Source organism: Sceloporus undulatus, chromosome 3 (genome assembly GCF_019175285.1).
Source record: "Sceloporus undulatus isolate JIND9_A2432 ecotype Alabama chromosome 3, SceUnd_v1.1, whole genome shotgun sequence".
NCBI lineage: Eukaryota > Metazoa > Chordata > Lepidosauria > Squamata > Phrynosomatidae > Sceloporus > Sceloporus undulatus.
This window is the reverse complement of record NC_056524.1, coordinates 217,133,170-217,157,513: the sequence shown is the minus strand read 5'-3', so window position 1 is coordinate 217,157,513 and position 24,344 is coordinate 217,133,170. Positions and strand designations below refer to the sequence as shown.

General features: G+C 40.3%; 1 protein-coding gene across 1 annotated transcript in view; it reads left to right on the top strand.

Annotated features, from left to right (window-relative positions):
- Positions 1 to 24,344, top strand: part of INPP5D (inositol polyphosphate-5-phosphatase D) — a 99,623-nt gene that overhangs the window by 30,439 nt on the left and 44,840 nt on the right. Inside the window, 11 exon segments of the mRNA XM_042460630.1 lie at positions 3,217 to 3,379; positions 4,821 to 4,961; positions 5,485 to 5,572; positions 8,294 to 8,372; positions 9,677 to 9,750; positions 10,021 to 10,050; positions 10,052 to 10,145; positions 16,812 to 16,918; positions 21,500 to 21,602; positions 22,250 to 22,446; positions 23,541 to 23,658. Of these exon segments, the coding sequence (XP_042316564.1) occupies positions 3,217 to 3,379; positions 4,821 to 4,961; positions 5,485 to 5,572; positions 8,294 to 8,372; positions 9,677 to 9,750; positions 10,021 to 10,050; positions 10,052 to 10,145; positions 16,812 to 16,918; positions 21,500 to 21,602; positions 22,250 to 22,446; positions 23,541 to 23,658 (1,194 nt within the window).

Below are 24,344 nucleotides of genomic sequence, written 5' to 3'. Positions count from 1 at the left end.
TAAACATCTTGAGGGAAATGTCTGTTAGGGAATAATTTCTTAATAAAGAGTCAGGAGGGTATGCTGTCTGGAAGAGATGAGTTTTCAGTGCCTTCTTAAAGGCTTCCAAGGTAGAACTAAGTCGGATCTCTTCCGGGAGTTAATTCCAATACATAGGAGCTGTCGCTGTGAATGCTCTTTGGTGAGTTGCTGCTAATCTCACCCTGGGGTACTTGAGTAAGAGCTTCCCTGTTGTTCTGAGAGTGCGAGGCGGATTGTGTGGGGAGAGGCGTTCCCTCAAGTAACTCAGGCCCAAGCCATGTAGGGCTTTGTAGGTGATATAGGTACCCTCAGATATCTTCTTTTTAGAATTCAAAAATAACTACAACCAATCTCTGTTTTTCCCCTCTTACATTTAACCTATTTCCTGTTTTATTTTTAATTACAACTCTTTGCATTAATTCCCCCTCCCCCTGACCTACTTATTGAGTCTCCTTTATCTGAAAGGCTTGGGACCAGAAGTGTTTTGGATTTCAGATTTTTTCAGATTTTGGAATATTTGCATATACATAATGAGATATCTTAGTGATGGAACCCAAGTCTAAACATGAAATTCATTTATGTTTTACATCTTACACACTTTTATTTTTTTATTTATTCCCTAAAGGTAATTTTATACATAATATTTTTAATAATTTTGTGCATGAAACAATGTTTGTGGATACTGAACAACCAGAAAGCAAAGGTGTCACTATCTCAGCCCCCCATGTGGATTATTTTGGATTTTGGAATATTTTGGCTTTTGGCATTTTGAATAAGGGATACTCAACCTGTATTACTGAATGAGTATCCAGCTAATGTTACTACTCTTTCCATCAGAAGATTTTAAGATTGTGAAGTAGATTTTTAAAAATCTTCTTTAATAGCAATCAACAGCAGCTCATGATTTGAACAATCCAGCAGCACTTAGTTGTTGGATGTATGGCTCCCCTTCTGCTTGGTCTGTGGACCCCTGGTGACAATCCCACCTTTGCCCCTGAACAGAGTTTTCTTTTGTTGGATCTGTTGTTTATTTCCTACATACTGATTTTGGCATCACTCTCACAGCTCAGAGACCCATAGAAAGCATAGGATTCACCTATCCAAAGATCTCCCCATATTCACAGACATGTTTGCTAAGAACATGAGAGAGGGCCTCCTTTATGGTTGTCCATACACTCTGGAACTCCCTTCCTTGTACCGAAGCATCATATCTCACCTCCACACTATCATCTTTGCTGTCTTCATCATCCCTTGCTCTGCCTCTCTGCTCTCTGTACTGTCTCCCTGTTGTTTCTTTCCGCCTGTTACTTAGTGGTATCATTTCTCAAAGCATTCTTATTTTTTTTAACAATCTAACAGAGGCAGCATGGCATAGTGGTTTGGGTGTTAGACTATGACTCTGGAGACCAAGGTTCAAATCCCAGCTCAGCCATGAAACTCACTGGGTAACCTTGGGCAGGTCATACACTCTCAGCCCCAGGGGAAGGCAATGGCAAACCTCCTCTAAATAAATCTTGACAAGGAAACCCCATGATAGAACCTATCATGGTAAATCTTTAGGGTCACCAAAAGATCCAGTAAATGTTATTCTTTACATTTTCTTGTTTCTGTGCAGCATAACCTCTGAACTTTCCTAGTCATTAAGAGCTAAATCTTAGCTAAAGAAAGGATATATTTCATTGTTATTATGAGTATCGTCTTAAAAACCATGGGCATGTTTTTCCCATTTGTTTCAGTGTGATTTACTATTCCATTGTGTCTTGCTTATTTCACCTGTGTTATATTCCTTATGAGTCCATCAGATGTGCATCAAAATTGCAGGATGATAACTTTAAACTGTCTTAATTTAAAAAACCCAACTCCTTGACTATTACTAGGGTTGTTTCTATAACAGCATCTAGCATTCCTGTTCATTAGTTTTCTGCAGCTAGCTGAGATGAAAGCTGTCATTATCATCCATCACCATCAGGAGGCAGGGAGCAGTTAATAGGAACTTATTACTTAAGGGACAGTTTAGTAAGCAATTACAAGCACAGAAGCACAAAGGAAGACTTCTACTTAAAGGCACAGCAGTCCTGAGAAACTTTAGTAGTGCTTTACCAGACCACACTATCTATGTTGGCCTGTTGTTGCTTTCTGAGTGGATAAATATATAACTATAAATCAGGAGCCATTTCACATTAAACAGTTATAGCACTATTCCATTTTGACTACTGTGGATGCAGCCTATAAAATCCTTAGGTTTGTAGCCTGAAGTACTAGTAGTTACTGGTTGAGAATGATAAATACTATAGCTATTCCTTTATCTGTAAATCTGCAAACTTAAAAGTTATGGTTGTGTCATGTGAAAGGGCCCCAGATCTGAATAACGATGGAAGGAATACACACAAAAAATACTGAAATGCAGCACAGTTGTACTGATGTCATTGGGATTCTCTGTAAAATATGTAAACCAAAGCATGGCAGTTCCAGACTAAGGAACTATTGTAGATTCAATCAAAAGTAAGTGATGGGAAATGTTTTAATTTTAACATTACATAGCTAAGATGATCATATTTCTTTCTACAGTGTTTTCATATTATGGTTTCTATAACTGGCAATTTGTCTTTAGCAAGGACATCAGTAACTAAAATGCTATCCTGCCATTCAATTTATATATTTTATATACTTTCAAGGATTTTTTTTCTGAGTATCTCCAAACCACTTCTTTCAAATTAACTGAAACCTACTAAAAGTCAAGTTAGCTCTGGCTGTGCAACTTGGAGGTTTATCACTGATGATAGTGTTTAAGAGTGTAATTCCTCCTATCAGCACCAGAAAGTGTGCAATGACAGATATATAAATGTGGTGAAAAATAAAACACTATTTTATTCCCTCTCCCACTCTTCCTCCAAAGTGTTCAAAGTGGGATGCATAGATCCTCCACTCCTTTTTTATTACACAAGAACCATATGAGATAGATTTATGCTGAGGGATAGTAACTGAGCAAGGCAGATTAGAACCTGAGTCTCTTCAGTCCTAGTAAAAAATCCTAACCAAAACAACACAGAGATCTTGCACAGAATACAGACTATATATAACCTCTGCTAAGAATAACACTCCACTGAAAAACACAGAACTCATTAAAGTCATTAAAAATGTGTAGAAAAATATCTGGTTAGCTACCAGATCATGGTCTTTCCCCCTTTCTGACAGATTCTGTGTCTATACCACCTGTATTACCGCCGCGTATTTCTGTGCCACTTCCAATAAGTGAAGCAGTAGAAGATCTTGGCCCAGATGATTATGTCCACATGGTCCAGAAACCATCCCTTTCTGAGATATTACTCCAGCGATTGCAGCAACAAGATACTTGCAGGTGAGCACAAGCAATTTGCGTATCTCAGGAAATGGAAAAATCTAGAGAGCTGCTTTACCTTATTACTTACTATTTTGAATAAGCCCCCCCCTCCCCTGGACAGATTATATAAAGTAGCTTAGAAGATAAACTTGTATTAAGTGTATCTGTTCCTATCATAGTGCTGCACCTTGTGAAAGTTTATTTTCTATGCATATTGGAAATAAACAGAATCCCTGCCATCCTAGCAATTGTATTGCAAACACAGAAATCAGAATATCTGTCCCACCTGATAACAAGGGTGTGGCACAAGATTATCTTGCAGATAGCAAATATATGTGCTAGGTGGGGATTCTCTCAGGAAAGGGTTAGGAGGTTTGGTTTTCTATGGTTTGCAGACAGGAAGGAGGCCTTCCTTTCGCCTCTTTTAGAAGTTACTAATGCATAACACACTAATGAGCAAGAACAAGATGAAAGAGAATTGGCATAACCACATGGCTAAAAAAACGATAGTCTTATGTATTTGGAGAGGATGTCCCACCAAACTCACTAGAATTTACTGCTCTGTAAATGTGCATAGACTAAAGCTGTGACTCACTTACAAACTATGAGTTACAAACCATGACTTAACTCCATCATGAACTTGCTAGGTGACCCTGAATAAGCCTTTGTAGGTTCCTGCCCACCTTTCTGCAATATTGGAGTAGTAATGTATTAGAAAATGAATGCACATGAAATATTTTTGATGTATTATAAATGGACCAAGGGTGGGGGGCCTCTTTTATCTGAAAGCCAAATTTATTTATTTATTTATTTATTTATTTGAGGGCCAGGGGCTGAGAGAGAAAAATCAGCATATTTTCACTTGAAATTTTCACTGCTAGTAATTAAGCCTTAAAAGAATTTTTTCATTGTTTTAGAACGGGGTGAAAAACCCCAAAGTTGGGATGTTTAACAATAGTATTATAGAGGGAAAGAATATGGCTATTTAGGGAATCCCAGAAGATGGATCTGGACCCCAAGAGCAGGGACATAGCCAGGATTTTGGGAAGGGGGGGTCCAGTCTAAGTGCCACCATTATAATGGGGCTTGGCTATGGCGGTGTGGCAGCATGCACCATCCATTGTATCTAATGGAAAGGGGGGTCTGGACCCCATGGATCCCCCCCTTGGCTACATCTCTGCCAAGAGGGATTTGGCTCATGGTTTAGATTTTCTCTGATATAGATGCTTCACGTTATTACAAGAGTGATGGAGACAAGCATGTGTTGTTACCAAAATATCTCCTTTCCTTAGAAAAAAATATCAAAATTTAAAACTTGCTAATTTTTATTCTCTGCTAGAAAATATGCCAAACATGATATATTCAACACCTCAGCAGTTCCTGTTCATCAGGAGATTTACATCACATTAGGTTCATAAGAATATTGCCTGGTCTTCCAAAATGTTGTTTTCTTTCACAGTATTTCAGAAGAGCACATCAAACTCATTCAGGATTATCTGAGGGTTCATATGTCTAGTGATCTTGAAACAGCACAGCAAGGGTCTTGTAATCTACCCCAGCTAAAGAAACTGCTCACAGGACTCTGCAAAAGCCTTTTCAGGTAAACACCAAATAGTTCAAAGGCACATTTCAAAATGGGGTTAATTTGAGAATTCAGTACATATTTCTGGATTTGCATAAGGCTTTGAATGTTGTTTATCTGTATATACCTGCCAGCCTATTCCTTTTGGTGGAATACTGTCACAAAAGAGAATAAAAGCTCTATTTAGTTCTGGGTTAATAGGCACCAGCTATTACAAAGATACAGCTTTTTACTTATATACCCTCATGGAAACTATCAGCCCAAACTCTCTGCAGTTAGCAATCCTGAAATGTCATCTCCATAGGCCAAATGTGGGAAACCTACATTTTCAGAACTGTTTACCTACTTAACATCGAGTCTAGCTCTACATTTGTATTTCTAAAGACTAACCTCTGCAGCCAGCCAAGTAGAAAAACATGATATAATTCCAGATTGATTTCTTTGGGCTGGTTAGCAAGAGCTAGTCCACCCAGCATTACACAGACAGGTTCTCATGACCACAGAACTCTTATATTCTCATATTCATGTGTTTGCATTTCAGTGAAGTTTCCCGGATTCTTCCTACACTGGAGTCCATACAAATGGTGTTTGACCAGCAACTGCCCTCTGGCACGCATCAACACTCTCAGGTATGATTTACTAGTGTTGGCAATGTGGGGACAAGTCAAAATGGTTCAGAGATGCCCAATTTCATTCGCATCCATGTCATTTCCAGCTTGTTTCTCATCTTCTCTGTTTGGAGCATATGGTGTTTGGCTTGTTACCACTTCCACTTGCTTCCTCTTTTCCCTCAGCTTATTAGTAAAGTGCATTAAGACTCCAGAGTTTTGGGGGTTTTTTTATTACATATCTCAGTATATACTTTCTGATACATTACCAATCTTCACAGCTTTAAAAAGGCTGTCAAGATGGATCTTTTCCAGCAGGCCTTCCCTGAGTAACTCATTTGATCACCCACTGATATGGACTATCATATGGAATACCCCAGGATGCCCATCTCTCTGGCGCTGAGTGATTGTTTTAATAACTTAGATGATATTTTATTATTGTTTGTAAGAATTGTAATGTTGTCGTTTTGGAGGCAGGGATAATGGGTTTATTTTGTATTGTTGTATTTTACTCCAGTTGTAAGCCTCCTCAATCCTGTTGGAGAGATGGGATAAAAATAAATTATTGTTGTTGTTGTTATTATTATTATTATTATTATTATTATTATTATTATTATTATTTCTTATCACCCATTTGGGTGGACAACAACCACAAAACCAGGCACTAAGCATGGCTCCTTGCAGACTCAGGGAGCAGCAAACACCCAACAACCCTACTTTTTTTTAGTTGAAGAAGGCCTCTCACATCTTCTGGGCAATGGAGAGAATATCGCAGTATCTTCCCCCACCCTTGACTGGTTTCAAAACAGGAAGTGATTGGTACCAGGTGTGGTTTTGAAAAATGGTCCCATGTGTCTAAAACAGGTCAAGAGCCAAAAACATTGCAACTTCCTTCCCACATGCCCCTAGAACAGGGGTTCCCAACCTGAGGTACCTGCACCCCCAAGGTGTACAAGATAAAAATTTCAAGGGATGAGACAAATAGGGGCTTGTGTCTTTGAGTGACGAGTCATGAGTCATCACTCTTTTTAAAAATAAATTAGAATCTTAATTGCTCAATTCAGATTTAGATGTTATGCACTGAGTTAAAAGCTTATTTTTTAAAGTTCAGTTTGTTCACTGGCAGTATTGTATGTGGTTCAATTTGTGGTTCAAAAACCATAAAATAGACATCTTCACCTCCAAATGTGATATTACTTTTGTAGGAGGTACAAACATTAATCAAACATTTCCTAGGAGTGTGGATTTTCTAGAGGATGTAAAGGGCCTTTTAACTCATTCTTTTTAATGGGAAGGGTGTTGAAGACCATATGAATCCCACACATGCCTCCCTTAAAAGGATGGACTGTGGATGGGTGGCAGTGTACAGTTTTGCATGGAGGATAATCTAGGTTAAGTCCTCATCTTCAAATAATATATAAAGCCTTAAATGGCTTGGGACCTCAATACTTGATGGAGCACCTCTCACTATATATGCCTGCCTGAGAACTGAGATCTATTGGGAGAGACTCCTCTGTGTTCCACCAGCAGGAGAAATATGCTGTGGGAGGACATGGGAGAGCATCAATTGTGGTACCCCAATTATGGGACCCCCAACTGTGGAATTCCCTCCCCCTGGAGACCTAACTAGCACCATCATTGGGATCATTTTAGTGCCAAGTTGAAAATTAGTATTTTATTAAAGCTTTTGGGTTTAACTGATTTTATGCAGGATTTAAAATTATTTTAACTAGTTTTAAATTATTCGGACTTCATTGATAAAACTATTTTATAGAATTTTAATCTTTTAAAACTATTATTAACATTTATTGCTTTTATCTGATTTTATCATAAGCCACCTTGAGATTTTCAGATATAGGGCATCATATAAATATTTTAATAAATAAGTAAATAATCAATATTGCATGCAAAAAACAATTTTGCCATTTAAGTAACTTCCAAATTTCTTTTAAAAACAGGTTTGGGAACGTGAAATGCCCCTTAGAAGGCATGGGGGAATTCTAAAGAAAAAAGAAGGGGGTTCTATGGGTAGTGGAGGGGTTTCCCCCCCAGACGGACCAATGTTCCTATCTTAAAGCTTTCAGCATTGTTGTTCTGCTGTGGTCCTATCTTCATTTTGGTTCGTTCTCTGATGTGGTGCTTATGTCACTGAGAAGGGCCATAGCTCAGAGCACATGCTTTGTACGCAGAAGTCGTAAGTTTAATTTCAGGCAACTTTAAAAGCCCTATGTTTGAAACCCTGGAGAGCTGCTGCCTGTCAAGACAGGCAATGATAGTTAGCCAGACCTTTGATCTGACATGAAAACAATACATGGGAACTTCATAGGTCCATATGTTCACCTCTGTCTGTATTCCACTGGGAAATCTTTCTATGTATCTCCATAAATCAGGTACCTGAGGTTATTCTGCCTGAAGCCATGGCAAAGTCCTGCCTGACTCTATAAATGTCACAATTTTCTCTGCATGGCTCAGCTCCTAGACCCTTAATTTAAAAACCGTCTTTCCATCCTCTTCTCACTAGTGCACTAGGTTTGAAATGTGGTCTTTTCAATTTAACTCTTCAGCAAGGTCAGTTAAATTACGTCCTGTAGCTTTTCAGATTGCAGAGAGCTAGCTGTGATAATAGGAAGTATGTGATTGCTGACTATCTTTGTGGCATATAGGCATGTCATATAAGCTGCTGTTGTGTGGAAAAGGTTATTCTGTTGGAACTTACACTTTTAAAAATCCTGTTCTTGCTAGCCATCTTATGAAGCCAACCGTAAAAAACTTATCCAGTTGACAAGTGTGCTCACTTCCATTGAAGACAAGGTACCATGATGTTTATATATCTATGTTGTTCTCTCTTTATCTTTGATTGGCATTGCTCTCACACCTTCCATGGTTTTTTGGTTGTTGTTTTTTTTGTAAAAAATTTTCTTCATCCTAGTATTATTGAGGGAGATAAAAATGGCAGTAAGATGGGTGGGAGGGGAATTTTGAAACATGTGCTGTTAACCTTACTGAAAAGTGCTATTTCTCCTTTCTTGTGCTAGTCAAGAAGTGAACTCTCTTACAATGTGCCTTTATGTCTAGGCTCCTTTCCTAAAAATTCACAGATTCCTAAGCTTAAACTCTCAGAGCTAGCTAGATTTTTAGGAATCCTTTCTGTTACAGAGCCACATTACGTTTTTAAGAAATTGTAGCATTCCCACATGACAAATTATTTTTTCTATCCAGTAGTAAACGACAGATACAGGGTGCAGCTACACTAGAAATAATGTGGTTTGATGCCACTTTAACTGCCATAGCTCCAGCTTACAGAATCTTGGGATTTGTAGTTTTCTGAGGCACTAGCCCCACAATTTGTAGTTTTGTGGGGCTTGTTAAACTACAAATCCCAGGATTCCATAGGATGGAGCTAGAGCTCTTAAAGAGGTGTCAAACTGTATTATTTCTACAGATGCACCCACAGAAGGTTTCAAATGGCCCCTCTATATTACAGCAACATACCCTTACAAATGAACCCCATGTTAGGTGAGGATACCCTTGCTACTCTATTACACGTGAAAGGCAGTGACAAACTAAAGTTGAATTTAAAGATTGTCCAGGGTTTTTTTCCCTTGCATTTTTTCTGACAGATTTTCTGTGGCTAAATAAGTGACTTTGGACCTTATCGCACTCACAATTTTCAACGTTTTGGGGACGGAAGGAGGACGCTCGTGTGCATGCGCGTCCTGCAAAAAATGGAGTTTATCGCACATGAGACGTCCTCCAAGAGGCCCCGTTCCGCCCCCTGGTGTGCACCCATTAGCGTCCAGTCCTGACGGGCGCCATTTTTGCCAACGGAAGGTAATCCGTCAGGCAAAAAATCACCCCTCAGGCCTGGACGCTAACGGGTGCGTGCTGGGGGGCGGAAGGGCCTCTTGGAGGACGTCTTCATGTGCGATAACTCCGTTTTTTGCCGGACACGCATGCACAAGCGTACTCGTTCCGTCCCCAAAACTGAAAATTGTGAGTGGATAAGGTCCTTTGTTCAGCCTCAGTGGTCTACTGATTACAATAGGATGATGTAAATTGTGAATATTTCCCTCTAGCGAAGTTTACTATTCCCAAATGTGAAATGCATGTGCTTGCATTTTACAGTGAAAAAAAAAATGTTGATTGAAGACTGATTCAACACACTCGGCGTTCTACTTATCCCTCCTGTAACCTTCGAGGTGACTTTGATTCTTTTTAGATGTTTACTAAGCATTGATCAGGTTATACAAAAGCACCGTTAATATCGAATGGCACGACTTTTCATTTCCTAGGAACAGTGCTCTAAAGTAATTAATACCAAGAATCCATTCAGCTAACCAAAGTTCCGAATGTAGTCGATGAGCATAGCAAAATACCAAATATACATTTTTCTTGCAGTATGAAGTGTTATGACTCTGAGATTTTTATATATATAAGGGAAAAATACGACAACACTTCCTTTTTCATAGGTGAAAGCAGACTTTCTTGGGATTTCCTCCCAAAATACATCTTAAGTTGATTGAGATGGGAAAACTCTTATCAGAAGCTAAGGATGGCCCTGAAGACAAGTTCTTTACCCACAAAAAAGTAAGCCGTAAACTCGTTAATACATGGTTGACTACTGGTCCCATTGGCTCACTGAATACTTTTTTCTGATGTTTCCGAGATTAAGGGGTCAACATATGAAGTACCATTTTTTTTCAGGGCTATTTCAAACAAGCAGGTGAATAAGAAAAAGGTGTATAGTGTAAAGAGCCCTAGTGCGCAGTGGTTAAATGCCAGTATTGCAGCCTCACTCACAGCCCCAGGTTGTGAATTCGATTTTCACCAGGGGTCTCCATGGTCAACTCAGTCTGGCATCCTTCCTAGGTCACAAAATGAGTACCCAGCTTGTTGGGGCAATAGCAGCTCACACGTTGTAAATTGTTTAGAAACGGCTTAGTTCAGTATGAAGGGTAGAGAAATGTAGCTGCTAGTGTCATAATAAATACACTCATCTGTCCCTTTTGCAGCATGTACCACACTGGAAGCCATTATAATTGCAGCTTTTATAATATTGCTATATAATACATAAAACAGATGTAGTCTTCATGTATAGCCGTGAGCATGAGTTTAACACTTTGGAATTGCAATCTCAGGTCTGAAGCGAGAGGTGTACCAGGGGAGTGTGGGCCACAGCAGGTAAAAACCCAAAGGGGGGGGGGTGACCACTTCTGCTCCCCTAACAATCTGCCTTTTGGCAGAAACAGGTTATGGAGTTTGCCTGCATCCCTTTAATGCTGGAGCTCACGTGGAAGAGATGGTAGGATTCTCAGTAGGAAGAGAAAGAAGAGCGCCCAACTTTAAAAAATAATAAAATTAAAATAAATTAAATTAATATAATATATTATATAATTATATATACTGTGTATAATAATATATATTAATAATATATATCTATTCATACATACACACACACACACACACACATACACCATTATTCCTTTGTAATGTTTTTTAAAAATCAATATCTTACCAAATTTTCACTCCGACCACATGAAACTGTGGACATGAATACGTTTAGACGGTGTGTATGATACTAAGGCCGGTTACAGACAGTTCAAAATAAGCTGCTTCGAGTCAAGTAGAGGGATGGTGTTTCAATGATGCATGCGTCCTAAGAGTCCAGAAGCCACACCAAACCACACCCAGTCCTTAGGTCTGGAGTGTGCTTTGGTGCGGCTTCGGACTCTTAGGACACTGCATCATGAAATTCATACCTCCACTGTGACTCGAAGCAGCTTTATTTGGCTGTGCTGTAACAGGCCTAAATGTGTAATTTAATTTTGCTAGTTCTTTATTTCACACTATGCCATTATTATGTCCGTGATATGAGGGAATATAATTTATGTACAATGTTTTTTACTAAGAATTCTGTATGATGTGGTATGGGAGAAGGTCCCAGGAGTATGACAACCATGAGTTCTTGTAACAGATGACACCAACTCTGGTGACGCCACTGTCTCAAGCAGCCTTCAGACCTAATAACCAAATCCAACCTCATGATTCTACTATAAACATTTGCCCAGGTAGCAGAGACCTAAGCCTTTATTTTATGTTTTCCCACACCAAATCAAATTTCTTCAGTAAGCATATTAAAGGTGTTGGTGATATGTATATAAACATCATCTTGCAGTACTGAGGATCTAAATTAAAGAGAATCTTTAAGGTTCTACTTCCAGTTGCTGCTCCATCATCATCAGAGAATGAGGACAGAAAAGAGGGCAAGAAACATTTTGAACCTCATTAAAAAGAAATGATGTGGTTCAAAACAGTCTGCAGTTATGTTTGCTTCATGTAACGGAGCCAATGAGGGTTGCTTGAATAATGACTTGGGGTTTAAATAAATGTACAGCTCAAAAATCTCCCAGGAGTTCAGTGAACATGCAAACAGTAAAACTTTATTCCATAAAAAAACCATAAGTTTTAGCAGGAAGACATCTGAAGACAGAAATGCCATCATCCCCAAACACTGGCATAATATTAACATATGGTCCTTCAAATAACATGGACCTGAACATATAGGGCTTTATAAGTCATCAGAAGCCCTTTTGTATTTTGCCTGGAAATGGACCAGAAGCTGTGGGACTGTTGTAACAAGGGAGTTGTGTGCTCCCTATAGCCAGCACCTGTGAACAGTCTGGCTGCAGCTCTTAGAACCAGCAAGTTTCTGAATATTCATCAGAGGTCCCACATAGATGCTATTATGGTTATTCAGATGAGATGTAATTAACACATGGGTCACTGTCACCAGGTCTGATGTCTCAGGGATTGGGCCAGTAGTATCACTGGGTGTGTGTGTGTGTGCAGACTGCACTGGATGATACCCCAGAAGCGGGGTGACACCCCAGAAGAGGGGGGGCAACACCCGGTCAGTTCCCAGCCATTTCCAGGGCTGCACGGCTTCTCTCCGACCCTCTCCGGGGCTACGTACATGCTGTCATGCCCTCTCCAGGGCAGAGTGGCTGCTCCCTAGGGTTACGCAGGGGCATGTCTGGCCACGCACGCATGCTCCCGTGTGCCCAGAAGTGTGCCAAATGTCCCCCCCTGGATGTCCCGCCTCCCTATAAGTGAACTCACCAGGTGACACCAAACCTAGGGACACCATTGGATTGGGCCCAACACTAGACTTTACTGTGCAAATGCACTCTTGGCCAGGAGCCCTGGTGGCGCAGTGGTTAAATGCCTGTACTACAGTGTACTCACTCACAAACATAAGGTTGCAAGTTCAAAACCAGCCTAGGACTCAGGCTTGCATCCTTCCAAGGTTGCTAAAATGAGTATCCAGCTTATTGGGGGAAATTAGCTTACAGTTATGAAGTCGAAGGCTTTCATGGCTGGCATCCATAGTTTTTTGTGGGTTTTTTGGGCTATGTGACCATGTTCTAGAAGAGTTTATTCCCGATGTTTCGCCAGCATCTGTGGTTGGCATCTCTGAAGATGCCAGCCACAGATGCTGGCGAACTTCAGGAATAAACTCTTCTAGAACATGGTCACATAGCCCAGAAAACCCACAAAAAACTAAGCTTAGAGACTGCTTAGGTTGTATGAAGCAGTATATAAATGAAGCTGCTATTGCTATTGCTGCATTTCCAAGATCTGAACTTCCAGGCTCACAGGACTGAGACCCAGAGCATGCTCATACTGCAGACCTGTGTCTTCAGAGGGATTATAATCCAGTCCAACACAGTTTGAATCCTTGTTCTCTCATCTGCTTTATAACTGATCAGGAGCACCTCTATTTTGTCTGAATTAAATGTTTATTTATTCAGCCTCATGTGTTCCATTACAAGCACACTTAGGATCAAAACAGATTCTTTTCATTCTGTTCTCATTCCTATATGTTGTTTTACACTCCCATTTATGATATAATGGTGGCAGTATTTCTTTTCTGGTTACCTTTAAAGCTGCTTCCAATTCCTGTGCATCCCCTTCTGTCTGAGGAGCAAATTTTGTATTGTTGTTCTCCATTTTGATAACGTTTTTCTTAGGGAAGAGTGCTACAGTTCCAGTTCGGTGCTAGATTTAAAGGGTGGCTTATAATAAAGTGAATTAAAGCAATAAATAAAGGCACAGCATGCTTTACTTATGGTAGAATTCAGTTCGGTTAAGACTCATATTAACTGGTAGAGGCTGTTGAATGAAATTTCCTCTCACCCTTTTTCATCATTGTAATCTACATGGAGAAGTTTATTTTCAGTACCAACCCGTCTTTCATCTTCTTGTCAAACAGTTTAGGAACAGAAGTATAAATTGTCCTTTTAAAAAGGAAAGATAGAATTATTTTGGGTAGCTCTACACAGAGATTGGCCATGGGGCTGTTCTTGTTCCATCATGTTTACACTAATTTACAGGCATTAACTCTTACTCATTTTTAGATTATACACAATACCCAAGCCATCTCTACCGTGAGTAGATTGAATAACCTGCAACTGTCCCAGTTCAAATGGGATGGCTGAATTTATTCCTCCTCAATTCTGGTTTCCCAACTAGCTTTAAAATATCCTGCTTTCTTTCTCCTCCTGCCAATTTCCCCCTCCATCCTGGCTTGTTTGCTTTAATTACTACAAAATGAGTTGTTCCCAATAAATTCATCAGGAAGCAGTCTGCATTACAGAGAGGAGGGAACAAATTCTTGCCCTTTACAGTAGGGAACTGAACAAGAGAAAGCTGCTTCTACTCCAGCCAGTTCAGAGCTCTGGAATTGAAAGACTGAGCTTTGTGATCACAAACGGCTGGAAAAAGAATAAATGCACCTTTTAAAAAGCAGAGGAAGTGGAGCTCTGCTTGAAGATATCTCCTTTGAATTGTACCATCCCCAGAACTGCGCAAAGTGCTTTCTCTGTGTGTCACATAGACACACAGATCTCTCCCCTTCAATAGATTTTAGACTTCCTCCTCCACCTCTAACTTCCCTGAAATAAGGATCACTATTGCAGAAACACATTTCTGATATTAAAATATTTTTAACGTCCCTTCATTTTTAGTTGTTGTTTGTTTTGAGGATTTGCATAAATTTTGCATTTGAAGATTTAGTGTTACTGGTTTTCATTTCTTCACCTGCCCTTTAATGATCTTTGTGTATATGTGTGTTTTTCTAACTATGTTTTTCTTAACTAATTTCATTACACTTATCTCCTGGAACTAAAAACATTGTACTTTATTTTTCACCGCCCCCACCAACCCACTCACCAACCCATTTTCTTCCTAATAACAACCCTCTGAAGTAATATGTACAGAGATGTTGTAGCACGTTTGAGACTAACTGAAAGAAAGAAGTTGGCAGCATGAGCTTTCGTAGACTTAAGTCTACTTCCTCAGATGCTTTTGGTGTGAAGTAGGTTAGACTGAGAAGATAAGACTAGAATTTAATCTGATTTATAATGTACATTGGGCAGAGGGTATGGATGTGAACACAGAGTTCATGGAGTGAGCATGGTTCTGAGAGAAAACTGTAATTTTGAGCAAGGTTGAAGCCTTTTGATTTTACAATAATGTATTATATAACATTGTATTGATTGTTAATCATGCTATACATACATGTGCCCATATATGTGTGTATGTGTGTGTGCACACACAGAGAAAGAGTATTGCATTTATTGATTTGATTTTTTTTTTCAGGTTTCTTAAATTTGGTATATACATTCCAAAATTTCTTCATTTAAAATAGTAGTTTTGTGTGTTCTTTGCCTCGCCACACCCTTCTGATCACACTTTGATGTTGCTTAGCCACACATGTCTTGGTTTTCATCTGGGAAATATTGGAGGACATGTGACTTCATCCTATGGAATCTTGGGATTTGTTTCATGAAGTATTTAGAATTCTCTGCCAGAGACGTCTAGCACCTCATCAAACTACAAATCCCAGGATTCTGTAGAAAGGAGCCATGGCAGTTAAAGTGATATCAAAGTACTATAATTGTAAGGGGCTAACTGTTCAGATCCCCCAAATTGTTATGAAGTGATTAAGACCTGATTCAGTTTGATCTGATCTGATCTCAATCCAAATTAGTCTCAATTACTTTGCGATTCAGATGAATTAGTCACAGAGCCCTAGCGTACACTGCACATAGCATCAGTAAATTCGTTCTCATAGAGATAGGAAAATCTAGGTTCAAATGTTTTATTAGCTACCTTCTCACTGTAGAAAGGGTAGAACCTGAAGCATTTTCCAATTGCTGCTCCTTTGGTGCAGACATATAGGAGATTATAGCATTGCTTTTAAAGTGCCTTATCCCTGATGGGATAAAGGCACATTTAATTCCAAAACTAGGTGTTATTGCACTCCTCGTCGGTGGCAGGACGAATGCAACCGGTATGCAGCCTGAATCCCAGCTGCGCTTATCCAGAGGCTTCTCAAAAATGAGATTTTGACATTTTTGAAAAGCCCTAAATAAACATGGCTGGCATCTGGACTGCAAATGGGTTGCATTCACCTGGCCACTGGTGAGTGTGAGAACACCCGGTTTTAAAATTAAATGCGCCTTTATCCCATCTGGGATAGGGTGCTTTAAAAGTAATACAATAATCTCCATAGTCTGAGCAGTTTTGACTAACATAATTATTTAGACTTGCAGAGTGGTGCTAGCAATATGCTACTTGGTGGATATCTTTTTAAAAGACAAATATGCAAAATACCAGAAAGTGCAAAAATTGATCATAATGACTCTTACATGTGGGAGAGACAGTCCCAAAGCGCCGTGCCACCACCAATTCTAGGGTTAGGGACCATGCGGTTGGTGCCATTTTAACGTAAGCGATACACAACATATACACGTAGCTGCATGTTGCTTACATCACGAGTGCGCCATTGGCACACTCATGACATCCGCCTAGTGACTCAAAAAGAACCTGCTTTTTCTGGATTCTTTTTACTCTGGAGGGATGCTGCACGGTTTGGCAGCTGCAGCGTCCCTTTGGAGGGAATTAGGCCGCTGGCAGGCCATCCTTTTGGGGCGGTCTGTCCCGGGCCTTAGTTTATTTTATTCTATTTTATTTGGAAAGTAAAAAAGGATCGAAGAAAATACAGAGGGCTATTTAGTCCAGGAGTGGACCTCGATGTTGTTATTACATTGCTGAATGTTTACAGTTTTGCTGTAGCAAAGCAAACTACAACCTTCATAACTTTTACTAGGTTCCAACTACACAAATGTTTGTCAGCACTAACTAGTTCTTTCAGCTTCTAAATGTCTGCAGCCTAAAACCAATTGCTTTTACTTAGTTCTACAGCTCATCAAGTCTCAGAAGTTTCCTAACAAGTTGGTGATCATATTGGAGACAGAAAAAGAGAAAACACAGAGAAAAGAATATGTATTTGCTGATTCTAAGGTAAACTCCTCAATATGGGTGCTTCTACACACTTTACAGTTCATTCCAATACAGTATAGTTCAGCTGGGGCGTCACCATTACAAGAAATCAAATATGGTGAGAGGAAATTAGTAATTAAACCCTTCCCCTCCACACCACCCTGGAAGAACATTGGAAAAATTAGAGAAGTATTCTAGGGGCAAATTTGAATCTTTGTCTCTACTTTCCCGGCCGAATTCAACAAGAATAAATTTGTGAAGTGAGAGAAAGGAAATGTTTATTTTGAAAACAGAGGAGTCCTGAAATGTTTTAATATTTATCCCTCTGTGCTGGATGAGTTACTGTTACCAGTGCATTTTAGAACCTCTCCACCTCTGGCCCCTAAAATACTACAAATTAGATCTGATGTTGCTCAGAAAATTCAAGATTACAGTCATGGCCATTGATGTTAGGTGGCTGCTCTGTGGGGAAAAAAAGAGAAAGAAAGAAAGAAAGAAAGAAAGAAAGAGGGGGAAAATGGTGTCGGTTCCAGAAAAAAATTGCTACTGTGGAAGCATCCTAAGTAAGCCTTAATAATACCAAGTGTGCAGTTGTCATTGAGTGATTGTCCCATTTACCTAGGCATTTGATTTGGTTACACTCCAAATTTTGTTAAACATATACCATATGTTGGTTGAAAAAGAAGAAGAATGTGAGCATCCTTTTGCAAAAGGGAAAATGAAACTAAATGATTTTTACCAGGTTGGAGAGGGGAAGAATCAGTGTTGCCAACAAGCCTCGAAGATATTCCCCGGAATATTTGAACAAAATCCAAAATCCCCAGAATTCCCCAATATTTATTATTATTATTCAGTCAAAATCCCTGGAAAGAAATTAATTAAATCCCTGGATTCCGGGGAATTCCCCAGAAATGGGCAACACTGGGAAGAATACACACAAGGTGTGTTATACTTGTCATTTCCCAGAGACCTGCAGGAAAGTAATGTGATGTCAAAGTGATAGTATACTTTGGCATCCCTAGCTTTTCCTAACAGTTTCTCTTTCCTGCCTTGTCCAGAGCAAAGCTCTTCCTTTCAATTTGCATTGTGAAACAAAAATGAAATCATTTGTTACATCTCATAATTAACACATCCCTCAAGGAGGTAATATTTCCATCAGAATTGAAACAAGTGATAGTTAAACCACCATTTAAAAAACACTCCTTAGACCCCTGATAAGAAACAATTACAGACCTGTCTCCCTTATACCATTCTTGGGCAAAGTGATCGAGAGGGCAGTTGCCCTCCAACTTCAAGCTGTTTTGGATGAAGCCGATTATCTGGACCCATTTCAAACTGGCTTTAGGACAGAATACGGAGTTGAGACAGCCATGGCCGTCTTAGTCAATGATCTCCATCTGAACATCGACGGGGGAAGTGTGACCTTGTTGGTGCTCTTGGATATCTCAGCGGCTTTTGATACCATAGACCCGTGATGGCAAATCTATGGCATGCAATGCCATTTCGCCAGGCACGGGGTGAGGGAGAAGACGGAACGGGTGCGTGCCTGTTACGCCTCCTCCCTGCCATTTTTGGGCCTCAGAGAGACAGTGGGAAGCCAGAAAATGGTGCCTGGGAGAAGGAGACAGCGCGCGCGTGTCTGTCTCCTCCTCCCAGCCTCCTTTCCCTCAGCCTCCCTTCACTCTGCACTAAAGGGCTCCATGGAGCCCTTTAACGCGGAGCGAAGAGCCGAAGGAAAGTGGGCTGGGACGTGTTCCCAGCCTCCTTTCCCTCGGCCTCCCTTAGCTCTGCGCTAAAGGGCTCCATGGAGCCCTTTAGTACGGAGCGAAGAGCCGAAGGGAAAGGCCTGGGACTGGTGCCCAAGCCCTTCCCTTCGGCCAAACGGGTCCCTTGTAGCCCTTTCAGCCAAAGGGAAGGCTGAAGGGAAGGGCCTGGGACAGGTTCCCGGTCCCCTTCTCCTCGGCCTCCCTTTCCTCAGAGCGAACGGGTCCCTTGGAGCCATCCTCCGAGGACTGTTTTCCGGCCTCTGACATGACAGCCCCAAGGGACTCTCAGAGGACGGCAAACCCCGGAGGACAGCGCCCCAGGGCTCCCCGCCGCTAGGCGCGTCTCCCGAGGGACGTTTGCTGGCCTCTCCTTTGGGGCTGTCAGAGGCCGGCAACCCCTGGTGGGAGGGAAAAGGGGGCGGGAGCTCCGCCCTTGGCACCCAGCCCACATCCTGGGGGTAGAAGCCCCACCCCCGGCACGCGAACTACAAAAGGTTCGCCATCACTGCCATAGACCATGGTATCCTTCTGGAACGCCTGAGGGAGTTAGGTATTGAGGGCACTTCACTCCAGTGGCTCAATTCCTACCTCTCGGGCAGATTCCAGATGGAGAAGCTGGGGGACACTTGCTCTGACATCTGGCATCCCTCAGGGTGCCATCCTGTCCCCCATGCTGTTTAACATTTACATAAAACCGCTGGGAGAGATCATCCGGAGACATGGGGCGCGGTGCTATCAATATGCTGATGACACCCAAATTTACTTCTCTATGTCTCCGACTGATGCAGTGACTAAGAATGGCATCTCTCCTCTGGACGCCTGTCTTAAGTCAGTAATGGGCTGGATGAGGGAAAACAAACTCAAGCTGAATCCAGAGAAAACAGAGGTACTTGTGATAGGCTCTCCAACTCCAGAGATGGAGATTTGTCAACCATTCCTAGACGGGGTCATACTTCCCCTAAAGGAAGTTTGGGGGTACTTCTGAATCCATCAGAAGTTATCATCTCAAGTAGATCCAATGGCCAGAAGTGCCTGGTATCAAGTTCGGTTGATACGCCAACTGCATCCCTACCTGGACCGAAAGGACCTTGAAGCAGTGGTACTTGCACTGGTAATCTCTCATCTTGATTTCTGTAATGCACTCAACATGGGGCTACCTTTGTACCAAGTTTGGAAACTTCAACTGGTGCAAAATGCAGCAACCAGACTGGTCACCAGAACACCTAGGTCAGACCACATAACACCTGTACTAAAATCTCTTCACTGGCTGCTGATTAGCTTCCTGGCGCAGTACAAAGTGTTGGTTATTACCTTTAAAGCCCTATATGGCTTTGGCCCGGGTTACTTGAGGGAACACCTCTCCCTACTCAATACACCCCGCACTCTCAGAACAACTGGGAAGAATGCATTGGATTATTCAAAGACTAGACTAAAATCAACTTCCCACAGGGCATTTACTGCTATGGCTCCCAAATTGTGGAATGGCTTGCCGGAGGAGAAACGTCTTATTACCACCTTAGATGCCTTCAAGAAGGCACTCAAGACGGATCTCTTCCAGCGAGCCTATCCCTCTGATCTGCTATAACAATTATAAAAATACACTTCATTTTGAGCATGTTTATTAGAAATTAGATGTTGATATGGATATTTTATAGGCTTGATTTATTGTTGTGTTTTATGGACTTTATTTTATATAAATTGTAATTTTAACTGAACTGTAATTTTAAATTTATTGTTGTACTCCTGCCTCGATCTGCAGGGAGAGGCAGGAAATATAAATAAAAAGGAGCCACTCAAGACCACAAGGCTGCAAGTTCAAGACCAGCAAAAGGGCCCAAGCTTGACTCAGGCTTGCATCCTTCCGAGGTCGCTAAAATGAGTACCCAGACTGTTGGGGGCAAATTAGCTTACTTGCTAATTAGTTTACTTGCTGTTCACTGCTATGATCTTTGGAATAGCAGTATATAAACAAAACAAAACAAAAAAAAAAAAAACTATTATTATTATTATTATTATTACATCTCCTAAGCTCTATTATTACATCTCCTAAGCACTGTAACAATGTGCTTATCTATGGTCCAAAACACACTGCAGAAATAATCTAGGTTGAGACTGCTGTAACTGCCCTGGCTCAATGCTAGGGAAATCTAAGAACTGTAGTTTTGTGGGACATTTAGCCTTCTCTGTCAGAGAGCTCTGGTGCCACAATAAGCTACAATTCCTAGAATTCCCTAGCACTGAGCCAGGGCAGTTAAAGTGGTCTCAATCTGGATTATTTCTTCAGTTTGTTTTGGACCTATGACTAAGAATATTGTAATTTACAGTACATTACATGCCCATGTGCTTACCCATAAATAGAAGTTGTACTGCCATACCTGTTTTTGTTTGATTTCAGCTGCCAAACAAGGTCTGACATGGTTTGTACCTGGATGGGAGGCCACTTGGGAAAGATGGGAAATAATGTCACCTGAAACCCTTGACAGGTTCTGCTAGTCAGAGTTTGACAGTACTGAACTAGATGGACCAGTGGTCTGACTCAGTTTAAGGGAGGTCTTGGTGTCTTAAAAAAGAAAGAAAGAAGAAGAATCACAATTTTATTTAACATTTAAAAAAATTACAAACACAAGAGAGGGCACTAGAAATGGCCATTTTGAACCCCCCCCCCCAAGAATATGGTTTCATCTACTTATTTCTGCAAAATATCTACATACCACATCTAGTCCTGTCATGTGAGAAAAATTTTCTCCAATTTTCATGTAATTGTTGAAGTGACTCCTTGAATGATAGCATTATCTTGTTGATCCTATTCCTTCTTCTTTTGCTCTGCAATTTTCAGAAGAGAGAAGGCTTCTGCCAACTTCTCCAACAAATGAAGAATAAACATTCTGAACATCCAGAGCCTGACATGATTACCATCTTCATTGGCACCTGGAACATGGGTATAAATCTGAATAATATATATACCAATTGCTTTTTTGAAAATTCAGATTTGATTTCCCTATGTTGAAAGAGAAAAAATGTGGGAACAAACATATTTTTGGGTCTGATTTTCATTCACACTATATGTTTATCTTTTTAACATATAATCAGGGCAGGGTGGTTTTATATGGTGTGTGTGTTTTAGTGATGTTTTTAGCTTTGTGTGTTTTTATTGATTTTATACTATTTTGGCTAGATAATATATCAAATTTACCTTTTTGGACTATTACTTCTACAATCCCTGTGTCCATGGAACTGTAGTCCAAGAAGTCACTCACAAGCTATGATTCAATGTAAATTAACTATTAATGGATTTGACAGCTACTTTCATTGCAAGGTGGCTGCAGTGGAGGGAGTCTGGGCATTATAGTCCAAAGAAGTAACTCTTCTCATCCCTGCTTCAAGACCTGGAGGCCGAGGGGATAGCTCGATGGTTTGCATCTAGAATGTCTCATTTTTATTCTCCATTAGCTCCATTTAGAACTGGGAGTCGCTTTATGTTACTCTGGAAACCCATTACCAATCATTGTAAGACAGTATTGAGTCAGAGAGGCCAATACTCTTACAGTTTCCTATGTTGGTGTTGTTTTTGGATTTGCCAATCCAGGTGATGCTCCTCCACCGAAGAAGATCAGTTCCTGGTTTCTTTCAAAGGGTCAAGGGAAGACCCGGGATGACACCGCTGACTATATTCCCCATGACATCTATGTGATTGGCACGCAGGAGGACTCCCTGGGAGAAAGAGAATGGCAAGAGATTCTAAGACAGTCTTTGCACAAAATTACCAGTATCAGCTTTAAGGTGGTAAGGATTTCTTTTCCTACTGTCACATCATGCTTTATACTGTACTTGAGTGAGCAACTGTAGGAGATCTGGGGGCCACTTTCATGCCCCAGGTCCCTTTGGAGGCTGCATGTTCAACCAAATAAGAAACGAAGAAAACCAAAATGCCCATAAGCCCATATCTGGGTTTCAAAAATCATTTCTTAAAATGTTAAATGCTACAGAGAAGCCTTGCAGTCTACTTAAGAAGCAAATTGTTGCACTTGGAGGCTTCCAGGAGTGGCAATTCACCCTCTGTTTTGGCCAGAAAGAAGAAGTTGGTTTAGGCATTCTGGAAGTGCTGAGGGCTACACAAACATCTTGGAGTCCAGATGTGGTTGTAGGGCCACACTTTGTCCAATTATGTTTTACTAGGGACAATAGACTGTACTGAGAGATCTGTACAAACAGCAATGTACAATCTTTTAACTGCATATGTAAACATACTTGAGTTATTTTTTTAAAAAAATAGATCTTATTTCTGAAGACAAATTTAATACACACCAGATACAGTGTGCATATTTCTTGTACTGCTCCTTATCAATAATGAGCAAGTAACAATTAAGGTTGCTCATGTCGCTCACTCTATTATGAAGTAAAATGCAGTTTCTGTATAACAAACGGTGTACAAACACTTTGTTTGTATCCACTGTGTTATTGTAACTGTTATCCTACACAAGAATATAAATATAGCACTAGTTGCTGTAGAAAATCAAGGTGGGTATCAAACACACAGCCTTTAGTCAATAACTTATTTCTATATGCTAATCTCAATAGATATCTAACATGAGCAACATGTTTCTGAAGTGAAAACCTTTTAACCAGCAGTATGCTGCTCGTAATGGATTTACCATATACTTCTTTCTGTTTGTCATAAGAGAAATAATTTTATCAGCCAGAGCTTATAAAAGTTGCTTTCTTGGACTTCAGTTCCCAGGATTCCCCAGCAGCACAGCCAGTACTCATGATGGCTTTGGAGTTCTGAGAGTTACAGTTTAAAAAAGGAAAAGGCTTTGTCATAGCTCTGTCCTATCAAAGTTGGCGACAGCTGATTTTGTTCCTGTTTTTCTTATTAGATAGCAATTCATACTCTTTGGAACATCAGAATTGTTGTCTTGGCCAAGCCAGAACATGAGAACCGCATAAGCCACCTCTGTATTGACAATGTGAAGACTGGAATTGCAAACAGATTGGGTAAGGTTCGGGTGAAGCATACTTAAGAGAAGGTCCCATCACAGTCTCCTGCAATGACAAACCTGCAAATAGGCATATATTCTTTCTGCTTTGCAACTACAGAATTTCCTTTTATACCCAATTTTAATGTATTTGTAAGTTTTACAAAATTGCGAGCACAACAAATGATAGTACAAATGATAATATAATAATATAATATACAGGCATCCTTCAATTTTTGACAGATTTCTTTCTGGATCCACTCTTTCAATGCTGTTAAATTATCACCAGAATCCATTTATTTAATGTGTGGTCTGCTCTTTTGACAAATATGAGCACAAATATAAGTATGAATATCTGTACAGGGCTGTATTATAAGCATATGATAACACCGCTAACAACCTCTACAGCATAAAGTACACAGACTTAATTAAAATTATATTGTATTTAATGAGAACCTACCATAATGGCACCAGATGCTATCTGACATTGGAAGTTAAGCAGAATCAGACCCGGTTAGTCCTTGCATGGGAGACTGCCAATGAATACCAGGTGCTGTAGGCTGTGTTTCAGAGAAAGGATCTGGCAAATCCACCTCTGAGTATTCTTTGCCTCAGAAAACCTTATGAAGTTCATGGGGTCACCATATGTCAACAGGCAAATTGAAGGAACATACACACGTGTATACACACACATTTAATTCATAT